The 15589-nt window shown below is 42.2% G+C and overlaps 1 protein-coding gene across 1 annotated transcript; it reads right to left on the bottom strand.

Annotated features, from left to right (window-relative positions):
* Positions 1-270: 270 nt before the first annotated feature.
* On the bottom strand, positions 271-15104 carry LOC123241745 (zinc finger protein OZF-like). Its single transcript, XM_044669299.1, has 3 exons — positions 14926-15104; positions 10233-10376; positions 271-1703 (listed from the first exon to the last, which is right to left on the bottom strand). The coding sequence occupies exons 1-3, from the start codon at positions 15102-15104 to the stop codon at positions 323-325; spliced, it is 1704 nt and encodes a 567-aa protein (XP_044525234.1). The 3' UTR covers positions 271-322.
* Between the last annotated feature and the right edge of the window lie 485 nt (positions 15105-15589).

Consider the following 15589-nt stretch of genomic DNA (forward strand, 5'->3'; position numbering starts at 1 on the left):
AATTTGGATTTAATATACTAAAATGACCTATGTTACACCTCATGTTACATCTTTTTCTTATTTGGTCGCATATTTTTCCCTTATAAACTGATTTAAAAGTTGAATATGCTCCCTTAATTTACTTGAGGTATCACACTTTAGATGTATATTGAGAGCTCTATGTGAAAATGCATAATTTCTCCTCTGTAGAGCAAGTGTGGAGCTCCATATGAGCATCTTACCACATTGCATTCATAAGGTTACTTCCCATTTTGAATTCTCTGCTACTGAGAAAGCTTGGAGCTCTTTGAATATCATTTTACACTAACTTTATTAATGTTTCTCACATGTGGATTCTCTGATGTACAGCAAGAGTGCAGCTCTTCCTAAATGTCTTTCCACATTGTTTGCATTCATAAGGTTTCTCCCCAGTGTGGATTTTCTGATGTACACCAAGGTGGGAGCTCCCTTTGAATGTCTTTCCACATTGTTTGCATTCATAAGGTTTCTCCCCAGTGTGGATTCTCTGATGTTGAACAAGATTAGAGCTCTGACTGAATGTCTTTCCACATTGTTTGCATTCATAAGGTTTTTGCCCATTGTGGATTCTCTGATGTACACCAAGATTAGAGCTTCCTTTGAATGTCTTTCCACATTGCTTGCATTCATAAGGTTCCTCTCCACTGTGGATTCTCTGATGTACAGCAAGACTGGAACTTTGATTGAATGTCTTTCCACATTGCTTGCATTCATAAGGTTTCTCCCCAGTGTGAATTCTCTGATGTACACCAAGATTGGAGCTGTCCCTGAATGTCTTTCCACACTGATTGCATTCATAAGGTTTCTCCCCAGTGTGAATTCTCCGATGTATAGCAAGATGTGAGCTCTGACTGAATATCTTTTTACACTGATTACATTCATAAGGTTTCTTTGCATTATGGATTCTCTGATGTACATCAAGACCACGTCTCTGACTGAATGTCTTTCCACACTGAGTGCACTCATAAGCTTTCTCTGCATTGTGGATTCTTTGATGTTCAGCAAGATTAAACTTCTGATTGAATGTCTTTCCACACTGATTACATTCATAAGGTTTCTCTGCAGTATGGATTCTCTGATGTACAGCAAGACTGGAGCTTTGACTGAATTTCTTTGCACATTGCTTGCATTCATAAGGTTTCTCCCCAGTGTGGATTCTCTGATGCACAGCAAGTTTGGAGCTTTCCCTGAATGTTTTTCCACATTGCTTGCATTCATAAGGTTTCTCCCCAGTGTGGATTCTCTGATGTTGGGCAAGGACAGAGCTATAACTGAATGCCTTTCCACACTGATTGCATTCATAAGGTTTCTCCCCAGTGTGAATTCTCTGATGTTGAACAAGATGTGAGCTCTTACTGAATCTCTTTCCACATTGTTTGCATTTATGAGGTTTCTCCCCAGTGTGGATTCTCTGATGTTCAACAAGATGATGCCTCTGACTGAATGTCTTTCCACATTGTTTGCATTCATAAGGTTTCTCCCCAGTATGGATTCTCTGATGTTGAGCAAGATGGGAGGTCCCCTTGAATGTCTTTCCACATTGCTTGCATTTATAAGGTTTCTCCTCAATATGGATTCTCTGATGTACACCAAGATTGGAGGTGTTTCTAAATATCTTTCCACACTGATTGCATTCGTAAGGTTTTCCCCCAGTGTGTACTCTCTGATGCCCAGCAAGCCTGACCCTGGACAAAAAAGTCTTTCTACACTGATTATATTCATGAGTCTTTGCCTCAGAGTTCATTCTTTGAAGTTCAGGAAAGGGTGTATTTTGAGATTCAACACAGAATTCTCTCCAACCTAAGTTATCTGGACCATCACTTATAAATTTTTGTTTCTCAGTTTCTACCACAGAAAGGCTCACTTCTATTGGAGTAACTTTCATTTCAGGTCTGATCTCTCCTTCTAAAAGAAAGGGTAAACACAGGCATAGACACATGTATACACACATAAATAATCATATTGCCTTTCCTCTACTGTCAGAACGTAAACTAATTCAAATCCTATTTCCTTGGGTAAGAAAAAAAACATCAAATTTAAATGGGCACAATCCACCCTTTGAAAATCGCTTTACCCAATCTACAACTATGCCCAAAGGGCTTTAAAAGACTGTTTTTTGATCCAGACATATCACTGCTGGGTTTGTACCCCAAAGAGGTAATAAGGAAAAAGACTTGTATGAAAATATTTATAGCCTTGATCTTTGTGGTGCCAAAAAATTGCAAAATAAGGGTATGCCCTTAAATTGGGGAATGGTTGAACAAATTGTGGTATATGTTGATGATGGAATACTATTGTGCTCAAAGGAATAACAAACTGGAGGAATTCCATTTGAACTGGAATCACCTCCAGGAATTGATGCAGAGTGAAAGGAGCAGAACCAGGAGAACCTTATACAGAGAGATGTATACATTGTGGTACAATCAAATGTAATGAAGTTCTCTACTAGCAGCAATACAATTACCCAGGACAATTTTCAAGGACATAAGAGAAATCATACTATTCACATCCAGAAAAAGAACTGTGGGAGTAGAAACACAAAAGAAAAACAACGGGGACATGATTGGGAATGTAGACTCTAAACGATCACCCTAATGCAAATATTAATAATATGGAAATAGATCTTGATTAATGAGACATGTAAAACCCAGTGGAATTGCTTCTTGGCTATGAGAGAGGGGTGGGAGGAGAGGAGGGAAAGAACATGAATCATGTAATCATGGGAAAATATTCTAAATTAATTAAATACAAATTTTCAAATAAAAAAAGAAAATTCTATAATCTCAAAGCCAAAGCACAGTTTAATTAACAAAGAGCCTCCCATATGATCACATTGGCTCTTCATAACAAACCTGTGATTTTGATCAGGCTAGCATTATTACATTCCTATCTCAGACCATGACCTCAGAATGGTGCCAGAGTGACTTGACCCAAATCCTGGCATAGGAAACCAAATATTGTGACTTGGTATGCTGTCTCCACAGTACTAGAGAATTCACTTTCAATCTTTTTTGCTTTGATTTTCACTGTTTACATAATCAATCCTATCTTCATGGTTATGTGAACATAGGGTTCGTATATACTAAATATATCAATAATTTCATGATTGAACTTAACTGTAATCTTTATATAATTTCCTTCATGATTTGTTTCAGACTTATTTTTTTCTAATGAAGCAAAGGAAGAAAATCCACCTTTTTTGCATTTATCCAAGGCACAAAAGATTTTGTTCTGTAACCTACTTCTTGACAGTAGTTATTACTTTTTTTAAATGTCTCATTTCACTAACATTAAATCCTTCTCCTGAATACAAATTAAAAAAAGACATGGTATTGCCCATGTTTAAAAATAGGCCTCATAGAGTAACTTGAGTCCAATTTCTTTAATAAAATGAGCTGCAAGTTTCCATATTAGTCCCTTGTATCATTCCCATTTATTGATTTATAAACCCTTTAGAGATTTGAGATAATGCTGCAACAAACTTGAGCTAAAAATAAAGGCACCCAGTTTTGTTCAACAATATTTTTCCTTTTGCACAACAAGAACTCAAACATAAATGGGGAGATTTTTTTCCCCTGGTAGTGAGTCCAAAAGATCCTAACTAGGAATATGATGCTTTGGGGGTACATTCAATGACAACCTCATACTCTGATTGCTTCTAAGTCTAACATATTCTTTTACTTTCTCAACTTGATGTCAAATTATTTCCATATTTCCAGACTTCCAGGAAAGTTGGTCATTCATGCTCACAGGCATCCACAGACTCTCACTGCTTTCACTACACATGAGAAGCTTTCCCATTATTGGGTTATCCTATAATTGCATCTCATCAAATCGGTCATCATGAGATCAATATGTTACCTGGGTTTGCATTCTTGCAGCAGAGATAGGAGAGTCTTTGAAAACCCTAGTCACTAGACATAAAGAGTGGAGGCCATTATGAAACCATCACTGACCACAACCTTTTTACAAAAATAGACCGTCACTAGCCACTCATTGCAAGACTGTGGTTGTTTTCTGATTTGAACTTACCTCCATGTATGTTATCATTCTTCTATCTCTTAAAAGAATTGTTTGGTAACTCAGGCTAGTCATTCAGTAGTTTCAGTGAGAATGGAACCAATTTGCCAATAGTAGAAGTAATGAAATTCAACCCTGTCAAAGTGGATTTCTAGATAAACCTTATTTAAAACAAAAGAAATCAACACTATATATGCCATTGATCTCCAACTACATTCATCATTTAATACACTTTTTGGTATGAGTCAATGGAAAAACAAATTTTTTGCAAGGCAGGGACCAATTCTTTTTCTTCACTGGTTAGAGAGCTAAAATTCTGGAAATATTTTTTTATCCCTCAGCAAGAGAGCTAGTACAATTCTCTTCCTATTCCCCACCTTTTTTTCCAGCATTTTCATGATATTCTTAAAAATCCCCATACAAGTGGGGTGGTGCATTCTAATTCTACCTCAGAAAATTACTAGGACTTTTAACCCTGGGCAATTCACAGGAGTTCTGTCTGGCACAGTCTCCTCAACTGTAACATGGAAATAATAGTTTCAAGTAACTCCTGGGGATCTTATGAGGATCACATGAGATAATATTTATAGTGTGTGACACATGGTAGGTACCCTATACAAATAGTGGCTTTCACTTTTATCTTTAGAATTTTGATTATTTCCTCTTTTCATTGGTTTTCTTTGATTGTCACCTGCCTCCATTAGACCTCTCTAGAGGTCCTTCCCTTCAGAGCCTCCTCTCTTGATTGGCTGCCCTGGAGCTGGGATCTAGAGGGTTTCTACAGAACTGTTAGCTGTAAATAGTTTTTGCAAGAAGCCATCTTGGGCCATGAGTTGCCAGTTGATAGCTCAGACTTTAGAATTCCCAGAGTTACCTTACAGCGACAGTTAGTTACTCAGGTTCATCCTTTGAGATTACTATCGTCTATCAATCAATCATCAACATTCACATAATTTTCTCTACAACACCCAGAAGTCCATTTCTGAAGATTCATCAACAAAGCTAAGCTAGCCAAGAGAGATAAACATCCAGCAACAGGTTATGTTAGACCCGTTTGCCAGGCTGACTAGCCTATCAGCATTTGTTTGTGGCTATCTTCTAAGAACAGCTAAAGATATATTTTCAGTTTAGTTAGCTTAGCTAATTCCTATAGTTTAATCTTAATTCCTTTCCTTCATCATTATTTCACCCCTCAACCATTCCTGTTCACCTTTCATTAAATCAGTTACTGTGAACCAAAACTTGGTTACTGACCTGTTCAGCTGCAAGAGAATTCCTTAGTGAAAGAAGACAGTTGAATACAGTTTCTACTGAGATGCTCAGTTAAAGTGAACCTTTATTCCTGTCTCTTGGCTCAATATCATCATTAATAACTATACCTTGCAGTCAGATAAAAATCATTTTCATTACCACAAACTATTGTGTCATTACCATTCAAATATAGAGGATACATCCTGTGACACTTAAGGAAATTTCATCTATTTCCTTATCAATAGGTGTAAGGGGAGGGAATTGTTAAGGGATTGAATTCTATTGCCATCTAGTGATTACAAGTACCATCCCCCTGCAGTTTCTCTCACACCTGCTTTTCCATCACATGGAAGTTTACTCTCTGGGCAGCTTTATTCCCAAAAGTATTTCCACTTTCCTTACACTGCATCCTCTCTGCTCCAGCAGAGGGTAAGCTCCATGAGGGCAGGAGATGTCGACAGAAGACCTTTATGTCGCCTATAACTTGGCAAAGGACCTGGCACAGAGCAAACATGTTTCTGGATACTAAAGGCCACAGAGGGGATAAGCTCAGCCCTTCTGGCACCTGCAAGAGACTTCCATGGCACTTTAATCCCAAACACTGACCTCTTAAGAAGGTCACAGACTGATCCCTTGAAGGGACCTGATAGGAAATGGAGTCCAATAGATTCATCTTACAGTTGGGGAAACTGAGGCTCAGGAGTTCAGTGACTTGCCCAGGAAGCCCCTTCTAAAACCTTTGAGAAAGGATTCCAAGTCAGGTCCTCCTGTCCCCAAATCTAGCCCTGGCTTCACCAGAGTACACAGAAGCCTCTGGTCACCCCAGCTCTCCCTCATCTCTTTTCCCCTCACTCACCTGGGCAGCAGAGGCCTTCCTTCTCCAGCATCCAAGGGGCTTCCTTCTGCTCCAAATAAGAGATCACATCTTCTGGGGCAGCTGGAAGCCCTGGGCATGGGGAATCAGTCAGGAAGGAGGATGGAGAGAAGCTCATCATTGAGTTCACTTTAGGGAAAGGTTGGGGAGTCCATTGACTCCATTCATAGAATCTCTCCTTGAGGTTCCCACAGGAGTCTGCCCTCACCCCTCAGTGTCTATGATGCAGAAGCCCAGTTTAGGATGTGCCTGTTACCCAGCCGGGGGACCTGCAATGAGCAACAGCACCACACACCACCACACACACACTCCATCCTGTTCTGGTCCATTTTAGGCAGAAACTCCTAAACTCTCAAACTGGGTCCAAGAGTCAGTGTTCTGGGTCAGTCTGAAGCCCCATACACAGATATCTTGAGGGATCAGCTTTTGTTCCCCCCTACCCTACTCTCCCTGCACCTTCCCCTCATGAACTGTTCTTTTGGGGAAACTCTGCCTCTGTTCTTGGGGAACTAATGCTATCTCTCAGCAAGTTCATTTGTCCTGACAATGACACAGGAGTGCAAGCAGTCCCTGTGGGAAGCTTCCAGGGCCTCCTGGAGGAGAGATTCCAGAGCATTTAGTTTGGGGAGAGGAGGAAGGAGAAGGGTAGGGAATCAATTAGGAACCAGAACATTTGGTTCTGGGGCATTTTCTTCAGAGAAGGCTAGACTCAGTTCATACTTTTCTGCTATCTGGAAAGGAGAGTCAGCTAGAAGGGGAGCAGGCAGGGACCTGAACTGAGAGGTAGGAAGGTCTCAGTTTAAATCTTGCCACAGACAACTCCTTTGTGGGTGCCTCAGAACAACCACTTACTCAGATCTCTATTTCCTCATATGTTAAATGGGGATAATTGTGTCACAAAATTTGGAAAATGAAGGTGAAGAAGTGCCATAATATTACTGAGAAAACCCTCAGCAGAGCACTTGGCCAAGAGCAGACTATTATAAACTCTTCTTCCCTTCCCTCGCTGTCTAACAGGTTCTCCTGAAGGATTAGGGCAATAAGAGGAAGACTAATAATGACAATCCTGCTCTACTGGGGACACCAAAGAGCTGTGAGCTATCAGTTTATGCTGGTTAAAGAGAAAATTATCTCCAATAGTAGATCCACCCTAGAGAGGAAGAGGGTGGGAGGAAAACCTGCCTAAACCGTTTCCCAAGATTTTTTGGGAGACACAATTCCAGGCCAGGGGGAGGCAAGATGGAATCAGCTCTGAGATTATTTCCACATCTGAGATTCTTCAACCTGCATTTGATCTTGGACTTTAGGAGTACCAAAGGGAGCCCCCAAGGTCCCATTATATGATACAAAGTCATTTTACAAGAGAACCAGGCAGCAGAAGGTCCCTGGCTCTGGGACTTAGCATAGGAACACTTTTCCCTTCCTCATAGCTGAAAACTGCTCCCAACCCTACCTGCTGCTGAGGGCCATATTCCCTTGGAGGGCAGACTTGGGCAACAGGGAGAGGGCTCCTTACCCACAGAGAGCAGGTTCCCAGCATTCTCCAGCATCACCTCCTTGTACAGCTCCTTCTGGGGAGGGGCCAAGAGGCACCACTCCTCCCAGGTGAAGTCCACAGCCACATCCTTGAATGTCACCATCTCCTAGAGCAGGCCAAGTCAGAGGACACAGGGCTGAAAGCCACATCAGAGTGAAGAGCCCACCTCTGGTCAATTACAGGAGGAAACTGACACACAGAGAAGGGAGGGGCCCAAAGGCCCCACCCTTTGTCAGTGTCAGAGTCAGCACTAGAAGCTGAGTCTCTTAAGAGCCCAATGGAGGTTTGAGCAAAGCAGCTCCGAGACCCTCCAGAACAATGCTGAGGAGTTTCTATCTAGTGTGTGAAGGAACATATCTTGGGCTTTGGTCCCAGGTGCCCCAGGCAGCAGTGGATGTAGGTGACCCAGTCACGTGTCTGATGCCCAGCCTGCCACTGTGTCCCAGGGCAGTCCAGGTCAGGGGGAGTGTCCCGAGAGTGAGAGTGCCAGAACCAGCACAAAGTAAGCACCGAGAGAGGAGCCAGGAATGTAAAAGTCAAGCCAGGGAAGGAGAGGGGCCTTTTGTACCTCCCCTCTGCAACTGACTGGCTCTCTGAGCTGGGGGCTTCTCTCTGAGCTTTTCTGGTCTCTTGATCTCTGGCAAGCCAAGCCTGAGCTCGCTGAATGGAGAATGAGATCTAGAAAGGCTGAGACCTTTCTCTGCTTCTGTCAGACTCGCTTTACTAATAAATGCTCATGAATTGGGTAATAAGCCTCCAGTTCTATTTTTAATCATAACATTATGGAATGCGTCTCCCTATGAAATCATGGAGAAAGTCTGTGTTCTAGTTGAGAAGTACCTGGATCTATGGCCGAGAAAAGAGTGAGGTTGAGGTGAGAGTTCTTCCTTCCCAGAACTTACAAGGGATATGTTCTCAAGCAACATCTGTGGAGTTTGTGAGAATCTGGTCAGTGGAGGATAGAGAGTTCAGCATGAATCCTTAAAAGAGGACAAAGCTAAAGAAAAAAATCTAGTTTGTTTTCTGTATGACAGAAACCAAGTCTGATCTGGATCGAAACATGAGGAGGTTCCTAAAGTGATTTTCATTACAATCTGGACTTAACGGAGTGATCTGAGAGGCTTTCCTGCCAAGTGAAGGAGACTTGTCTGTTGTGACATTCAGGCCTTGAGGTTCCTCTGGGTAGGATGGATGACAGCCAAGCCTTTGCTTTTTGACTGCTTTCATTTGTATAAGGCATATATTCCTTAATTAGACTTTATGGCACAGAAATAAGAATGGTGATGGAGAAGGGAAAGTTTCTTTATTCAACAAGAAAATAATATTTAATCAATTTGGGTTTTGTTTGAGCTAATTCATATTTTTAAAAAGTTGACTCTTTATGAGAAAGAAATGATCTAATCATACACCTAGAACTCAAGAAAATTCAAAGAAGGGTCAAGGAAATGAGTGAAAGAGGCCTGCTGATGGCCCATATAAAGAACATATAAATATAACTTGATCATCTGGAGGGGCCACTTCATGTCCAACCTACACTATGTATAGCATGTGTGTGCTTGGAATAAGACGTTTGTCCAGTTTACTTCCCTTATTCTAGGATTTGACTTCTGAACAATTTGAGAAATTTCTGGCTGTCTCTGATGCTTTTTCAGATTTCAAGAATTTAGAAATCTATTCTTTCCTCTAAGATCTCTTGAGTTATTCTTCTTCACTGCCTAGTATTCAATGTGTGGGTAAACAGCAAAGAAAGGCAGACCTGTTAGGGACTGATAACTGATCTTGGTCGATTCCCTGACTCATACTGAGCAGATGCTATTCCAAACCTCTTTCCTTCTCAGACCTCCCACATCCATCTAGCACCACCACGGGGTGAGGTAATGAACCCCAAACCTCTTTTCGTGGAGAAATGGAATCTTAAACATCTTATTTCTCACATGGATCTACTTTTTTCAGTCTTCTCTGGTTGATTTCTCCACCAGGTCCCTCATAGGGGTACCTTCTCTCCACACAGAACTCTTTTCATCCCTCTTTTGTGTATTATCTTCCTGTGTTAGATTGTTAGAACCTTGGGGCTAAGAGAACAGAAAACCAGAGTCTACCAGGGCAAGGTTCCCCAAAGACAACAAAAGAGAGAACAAGAGATTTGGAGTGGAAATCCACAAAAGGGAAGGACAACCTAGAAGAAAAGTCAACAATAGCAAAAGAAAATCTTCCCACTTCCAAAGCCAAACATCCTGATCTCAAAGACCTGAAGAAGAGAGACAACACAGAGGGCATGCAGAAGAACAGAACTGCGTAAAAAACATGAACGCAATAATGAAAAGAACAATCCAAGAGTGTTGCGGTGGCAGAGCTAAGATGGCTGGAGTAGCAGGAACTGTCAGATTTTCTTCACAACTAATTACTACAAGGTGTCTCAAACAGACAAAAATCAAAATCAGACAAGTAAAGGGACTCTGCCACAGGATATAGCCTTAAAGGTAGACCATTTTGGGGCATTTCCACACTATAAGGTGATAAAATTACATCTACCAAAGCGTCAGCTGATCACCTCTCCTCCACACCACATACCACAACAGAAGGGCCAGGGCAATCTCTAAATTCTCAGGGACTGCCTGAGGGCAGTACAAGGCCTTGGCAGTGACACTTGGGAAACTAAGCTGAAGAGTGAGGAGCCTGGGCCCAGAGATAGGGCAAAAGTGGCCTGGCACAACAGATGAGACTGGAAAAACAGCATCGGGATAAAAACGCTTTAAAGCTCACTACACAAAGAACTGCCTGACCCTCACTCAGACTTCTGGCTGGGAAGGGAAGATAATACAGAGACAGAAGCTAAGATGGCAAATGCAACAGCCACTGAAAGATGTGGATCTTTCATTAAAGAGGTTGGTGGAATCAAGTATGTAGATGTTGAGTCTTGCCAGACCTTGAGAACAAGAAGGCTACTCTCAGCCCTGGGAATCTTACAAATGCCACCTGACTTTCTTGACCTTAATAAAACACATTAATTGTTTTTAATAAACAATAAATGGGCAAGAGACATGAACAGGCAATTTTCAGATAAAGAAATCAAAAGTATTAATAAGCACATGAAAAAATGTTCTCAATCTCTTATAATTAGAGAAATGCACATCAAAACAACTCTGAGGTACCACCTGACATCTAGAAGATTGACTAAAATGACAGCAAAGGAAAGTAATGAATGTTGGAGAGGATGTGGCAAAATTGGGACATTAATGCATTGCTGGTGGAGTTGTGAATTGATCAAACCATTCTGGAAGGCAATTTGGAATTATGGCCAGAGGGCTTTAAAAGACCGCCTGCCCTCTGATCCAGCCATATGACTGCTGGATATGTACCCCAAAAGAGATAAGAAGGAAAAATACTTGTACAAAAATATTTACAGTTGCGTTCTTTGTGGTGGCAAAAAATTGGAAAATGAGAGAATGTCCTTCAATTGGGGAATGGCTGAACACATTGTGGTATCTGATGGGGATGGAATACTATTGTGCTCAAAGGAATGAGGAACTGGAGGAATTCTATGTGAACTGGGAGAACCTCCATGAACTGAAGCAGAGTGAAAGGAGCATAATCAGGGGAACATCATACACAGAGACAGATACACTGTGGCACAAGAGAATGTAATAGACTTTGCTACAAGCAGCAATGCGATGACCCAGGACAATCCTGAGGGACTTATGAGAAAGGATGTTATCCACATCCAGAGAAAGAACTGTGGGAGTAGAAACAGAAGAAAAACAACTGCTTGATCAAATGGTTCAATGGAGATATGATTGGGAATGCTGACTTTAAATGGTCACCCTACTGCAAATATTAATAATATGGAAACAGGTTTTGATCAATGATACATGTAAAACCCAGTGGATTTGCTTGTTGGCTATAGAAGGGAGAAGGGGAGGGGAAGAACATGAATCATGTAACAATGGGAAAATACTCCTAATTAATTAATTAATTGAGCAAAGGACCCGCAAATAAATAAATAAATAAATGAAGCTAAACTCTATGGGACTGCAAAATAGCTAGTAGGATAATTGGTTCTCCAAAAAGTAAAATCTGCAATTATAAAAACAAAATTAATACCTAGAGTTAAGAATGTCATGTAAAAGATTATGAAGAATTTAAAGAAACCTCTGAGAAATATTTCTCTAATAAAAGAACACACTTTGTTTAGGAAAAAAAAAGTGCATTGGCACAAATTTCAGGAGCAGAGAAAAAGAAATTGTAATGGAAAGAATTCAGAGATTGCCTTCAGTATGAAACCAACCCCAGGCTGCAAACTCCAAGACTACAATGGGGATAGAAGGAGCAGTTCAAGTCAAAACCAACAAGGGCTACAAGCCCTCAGAAGAAAGGCCCTCATATACAATGGAAAGGATACTGGACTAATGCCAGACTATTCCAAATCCATGAGAATGTGTTCCAGAGAGGGAGGGAACTCAGGATGCAGCCCAGGGCGACCTATCCTGTGACAAGGCCAAGCTGATCTTGTACCATTTACTTACTGATCCTATTTAATATTCACTGCTTTTGCCTGTTAACTGCCTGGTTCCTTGTTCTCTGACTGCTGACATGGATCAATATTCAGCCAGCCTGTAATAGGTGATGTACAAAATGCAGCTCTTGGGCACCTCATCACCGTTCTAACCTCACTTCAGGGTATTCGCTGACCTCGGAAGATCCAGATTAGGCCCAGGGAGGCAGGTCTAGTATTTCTACACCCCTGACCCATCTCTCAGAAATGTCTGGTTTGCTGTCCAAAGTCAGGGCCATGACCTTGGATTCAAACAAGAATTGCTTCTTAGTCTGAGGAGAGAAGGAGGGCTGGGGCATTGCTGACCCCTCATAATTGATTATTCCAATCAGTCTCAGTGTCCCTGATTATCCCAGCTCTATAACCAATGGTGGGACCCTCAATCCTATGATAAATATTTCTTAACCTGTCTGTTCTTTGATCTGTGCTCCCCAAAACCATAAAAAGAGATCTATCTTTTTGCTTAGGGTTTGGGGCATTAATAGAGGCAAGCCCCTAGCCCCTTTTTATCGACAGGAAGCATTTCCCTTCTTGTCTTCCTTGGAGAACTGCCTCATTTTACCCTTTGGTTAAATTTCACTCCCAAGAATTGCAAATGTGAGCTTCACACTAGTGGCCAGAATAGTGGATGTCCACGAATGAAGTGGAGTCTGAAGTATTTTTAGAAAGGAAACCCAAAGGGGAGAGATCATTTGCTTCTTGAACACCCCAAGCAGCAGAAAAGCAGGAGTGAATAACTGAAGACAATAGTAGCAGCAGAGGAACATCAGAGAGAACCAAAAGAGGCTTCTCTTAAAAACTACAGACAGAATGGAAGACCCCAGAACCCTGGTAGGGCTAACAGTAAAGGCAAAGACAGAGGGAATCATGGGAAGAAGCACGTGCTGTCCCATCTGTTCCAGAATGCTTCTTGTGTTGGACTGCAGGACCACAGGGGAGAAGAGGAGGTAGACAGAGAAGATGGGGACATCCCCAGGGCATCTCAAGGACCAGAAACGCTCAATTCCATTCCCTCTCCATTCAGCACCTGTTCTGGCTCAGGCCCTGTGCTTAGCTCTGGGGGTTCCCCAAGAAGCTAAAGACAGTCCTTGTCCTCCCGGAGCTCACAGTGCAGTGGGAGAGAGACAACAGGCAGACACACAGATACAAAGCCAGCTCTGTCTAGGAGAAATAGGGAAGAATGAAAAGAATGAAGGCACTCTGACTAAGAGGGTCGAGAGAAGGTTTTCCTGCTGAAAGGTTTTAGGTTTTAGTTTGGACTCATAGGAAGTTCAAAGGGGTCAGTGTTCTGAAATGAGCAGGAAAAATATTCCAGGCATAGGGTAAAGCCATAAAAAATGCCAGGCCCAGCCAGGTGACAGAGTGAATATAGAGTGAATATGGAGTCAGGAAGAGCTGGGTTCAAACGTGCCCTCAGATACTTCCTCACTGCATGATCCTGGGCCAGTCACTTACCTTGAATGCCTAGTCCTTGTACCTCTTCTGTCTTAGAACTGATCCTAAGATGGAAGGTGAGGGTTAAAAAAAAAACAACTTTTCCATTCCAGGGCAGTTAGGTGACTCTGTGAATAGAGAACTAGAACTAGAGACAGCAGGTCCTGGGTTCAAATCTGCTCAAAGACACTTCTTGTCTGTGTGACTCCAGGGAAGTCACTTATCCCCATTTGCCTACTGTGTAAATGGAATTAGCTCATCCTCATTCATTGTTAGACTCTAGCCAACAGAAATAATGTCACCCCATCCAACTTAGAATTAAGTGGGGAGGGGAAGATCAGCTACCCACATGTGACAATAAGTAACAAATCAAAAACAAAGGACTGCCCTTTCTTTGGGCAGTCCAAAACAGTTTTGAAACTGCCATTTGTCCACTTGGAATGGGAGGTGGATGCAGGAAGTGACGAAAGATGCTATCTTTTAAATATGATGATAATTTCCTGTGGAGGAAGTTGGAGCTTTGAACTTGGTGTAGAAGGATCTCTGCTGAGACCTCAGATGGCCTCCCTCTGAATTGTCACGTAGGTAAGTTAAGATGACTTCCTTTCTCCTCCCTTGGTGTTTCTGGAGGCTCTAGCCTCAAGAAGGCCTCTCTTGCCTCTAATTGTAAAAGGCTTTGTGGCCAGATAACCTCTGTACTCCTTTGCTGGGGCCCCTAAATTCTCATCCAGGCCTGACCTCTGGTCCTGGCCAGAGTTTCTCTCTCTCAATTTCCCTACCTTCAACCTTCCTAATTGTAAATAAACTTCCATAAAAGTCATCCTGATTTGGCTCTATTATAATTTGAAATCGAGTTAATCCAATTTATGGTGACCATACCTTAAATATCTAGTTTCCCCTTTTACACTACCTATTACCCATCTTCTGCCTCACAGCAGATGCTGAGCACCAATTCTTAGACAGAAGTAAGGAATATTTAAAAGTATGCAGCTGAAGGAATCCAGGAGGCCAAGGTCCCTGGATCCAAGAATATAGACTGGGGAGTCAGAGATAAGAAGAAGAGAGAGAGGGCTTTGAAAACCACACAGAATGTTTTGTATATGATCCCGGAGGGAATAGGGAGCCACTGGGGTTTACGGAGTAGGAGAGTGACACCATCAGAACTGCCCTGTAGGAAAACTCCTCCAGTGGGAGAATGGAGGAGGCCTTGGAGTTGGGAGAGCCTTGTGGGAGACAGACCCAGCAGCAGGTTCTTTAATAGTCAGACAGGAGGTGAGGTGGGCCCCCACTGAGATGATGGCAGTGACATAGGACAGGGGCAGAGAGCTCCTGGGAAAACTGGACTCTGCCATGTGGCCCTGCAGTCCCAGGGTGGCTGGACTGGGTTTATCCTCATGTTCAGGATTGATCAGGCTCATTTCAGTCCAATGAGTTCTCCCACAGCAATAACAAGGAGGTTAGGGTTTGGGGTGTCACGGGGAGCTCACCACCAAACTGATCTGAACAACAAGATGAGGGAAGCAGGAACAGGAGGCAGAGGAGGAAACTTTGGGGTCAGGAATCCCTGAGTTTGCTCCCACTGGGGGTGGGGGGAGTGCTGGGGAATCTGAGGCAACAACATGGGTCCATCTGATGGGTTCTGATCAGGGTTTTAACCATCTCAGGAGAATGGACAGGTCAAGGGGTGTCAGGTACAGGGAGGAGGGGGAGGAGGAGGAGGAAAACCAGGAAAAGGGCCTGGATGTGGCCAGAGATACTTTTGAGACAAGGATACATACACAGAGTAAAAGGAAGGGACAGGAGCAGAATTTATTGTGCATCATCTGAAGTGAAAAACAACAACAAAAAAACAAAACCACAACACATGAATAGCAAACATGATCTCAGACAAAACTAAAGCAAA

This window comes from Gracilinanus agilis, chromosome 3, assembly GCF_016433145.1.
Source record: "Gracilinanus agilis isolate LMUSP501 chromosome 3, AgileGrace, whole genome shotgun sequence".
Lineage (NCBI taxonomy): Eukaryota > Metazoa > Chordata > Mammalia > Didelphimorphia > Didelphidae > Gracilinanus > Gracilinanus agilis.

Excerpts from the sequence above, each read along its gene's own strand:
- LOC123241745 (XM_044669299.1), bottom strand. The coding sequence starts at position 15,104 with ATGAGCCTGATCAATCCTGAACATGAGGATAAACCCAGTCCAGCCACC. Across the intron at positions 10,377-14,925 it reads ATTAAAGAACCTGCTGCTGG|GCTCCTCACTCTTCAGCTTA; the intron begins GTCTGTCTCCCA and ends CTCTGGGCCCAG. Across the intron at positions 1,704-10,232 it reads GGTGATCAGCTGACGCTTTG|GGTCAGGCTTGCTGGGCATC; the intron begins GTAGATGTAATT and ends TTTTTTGTCCAG.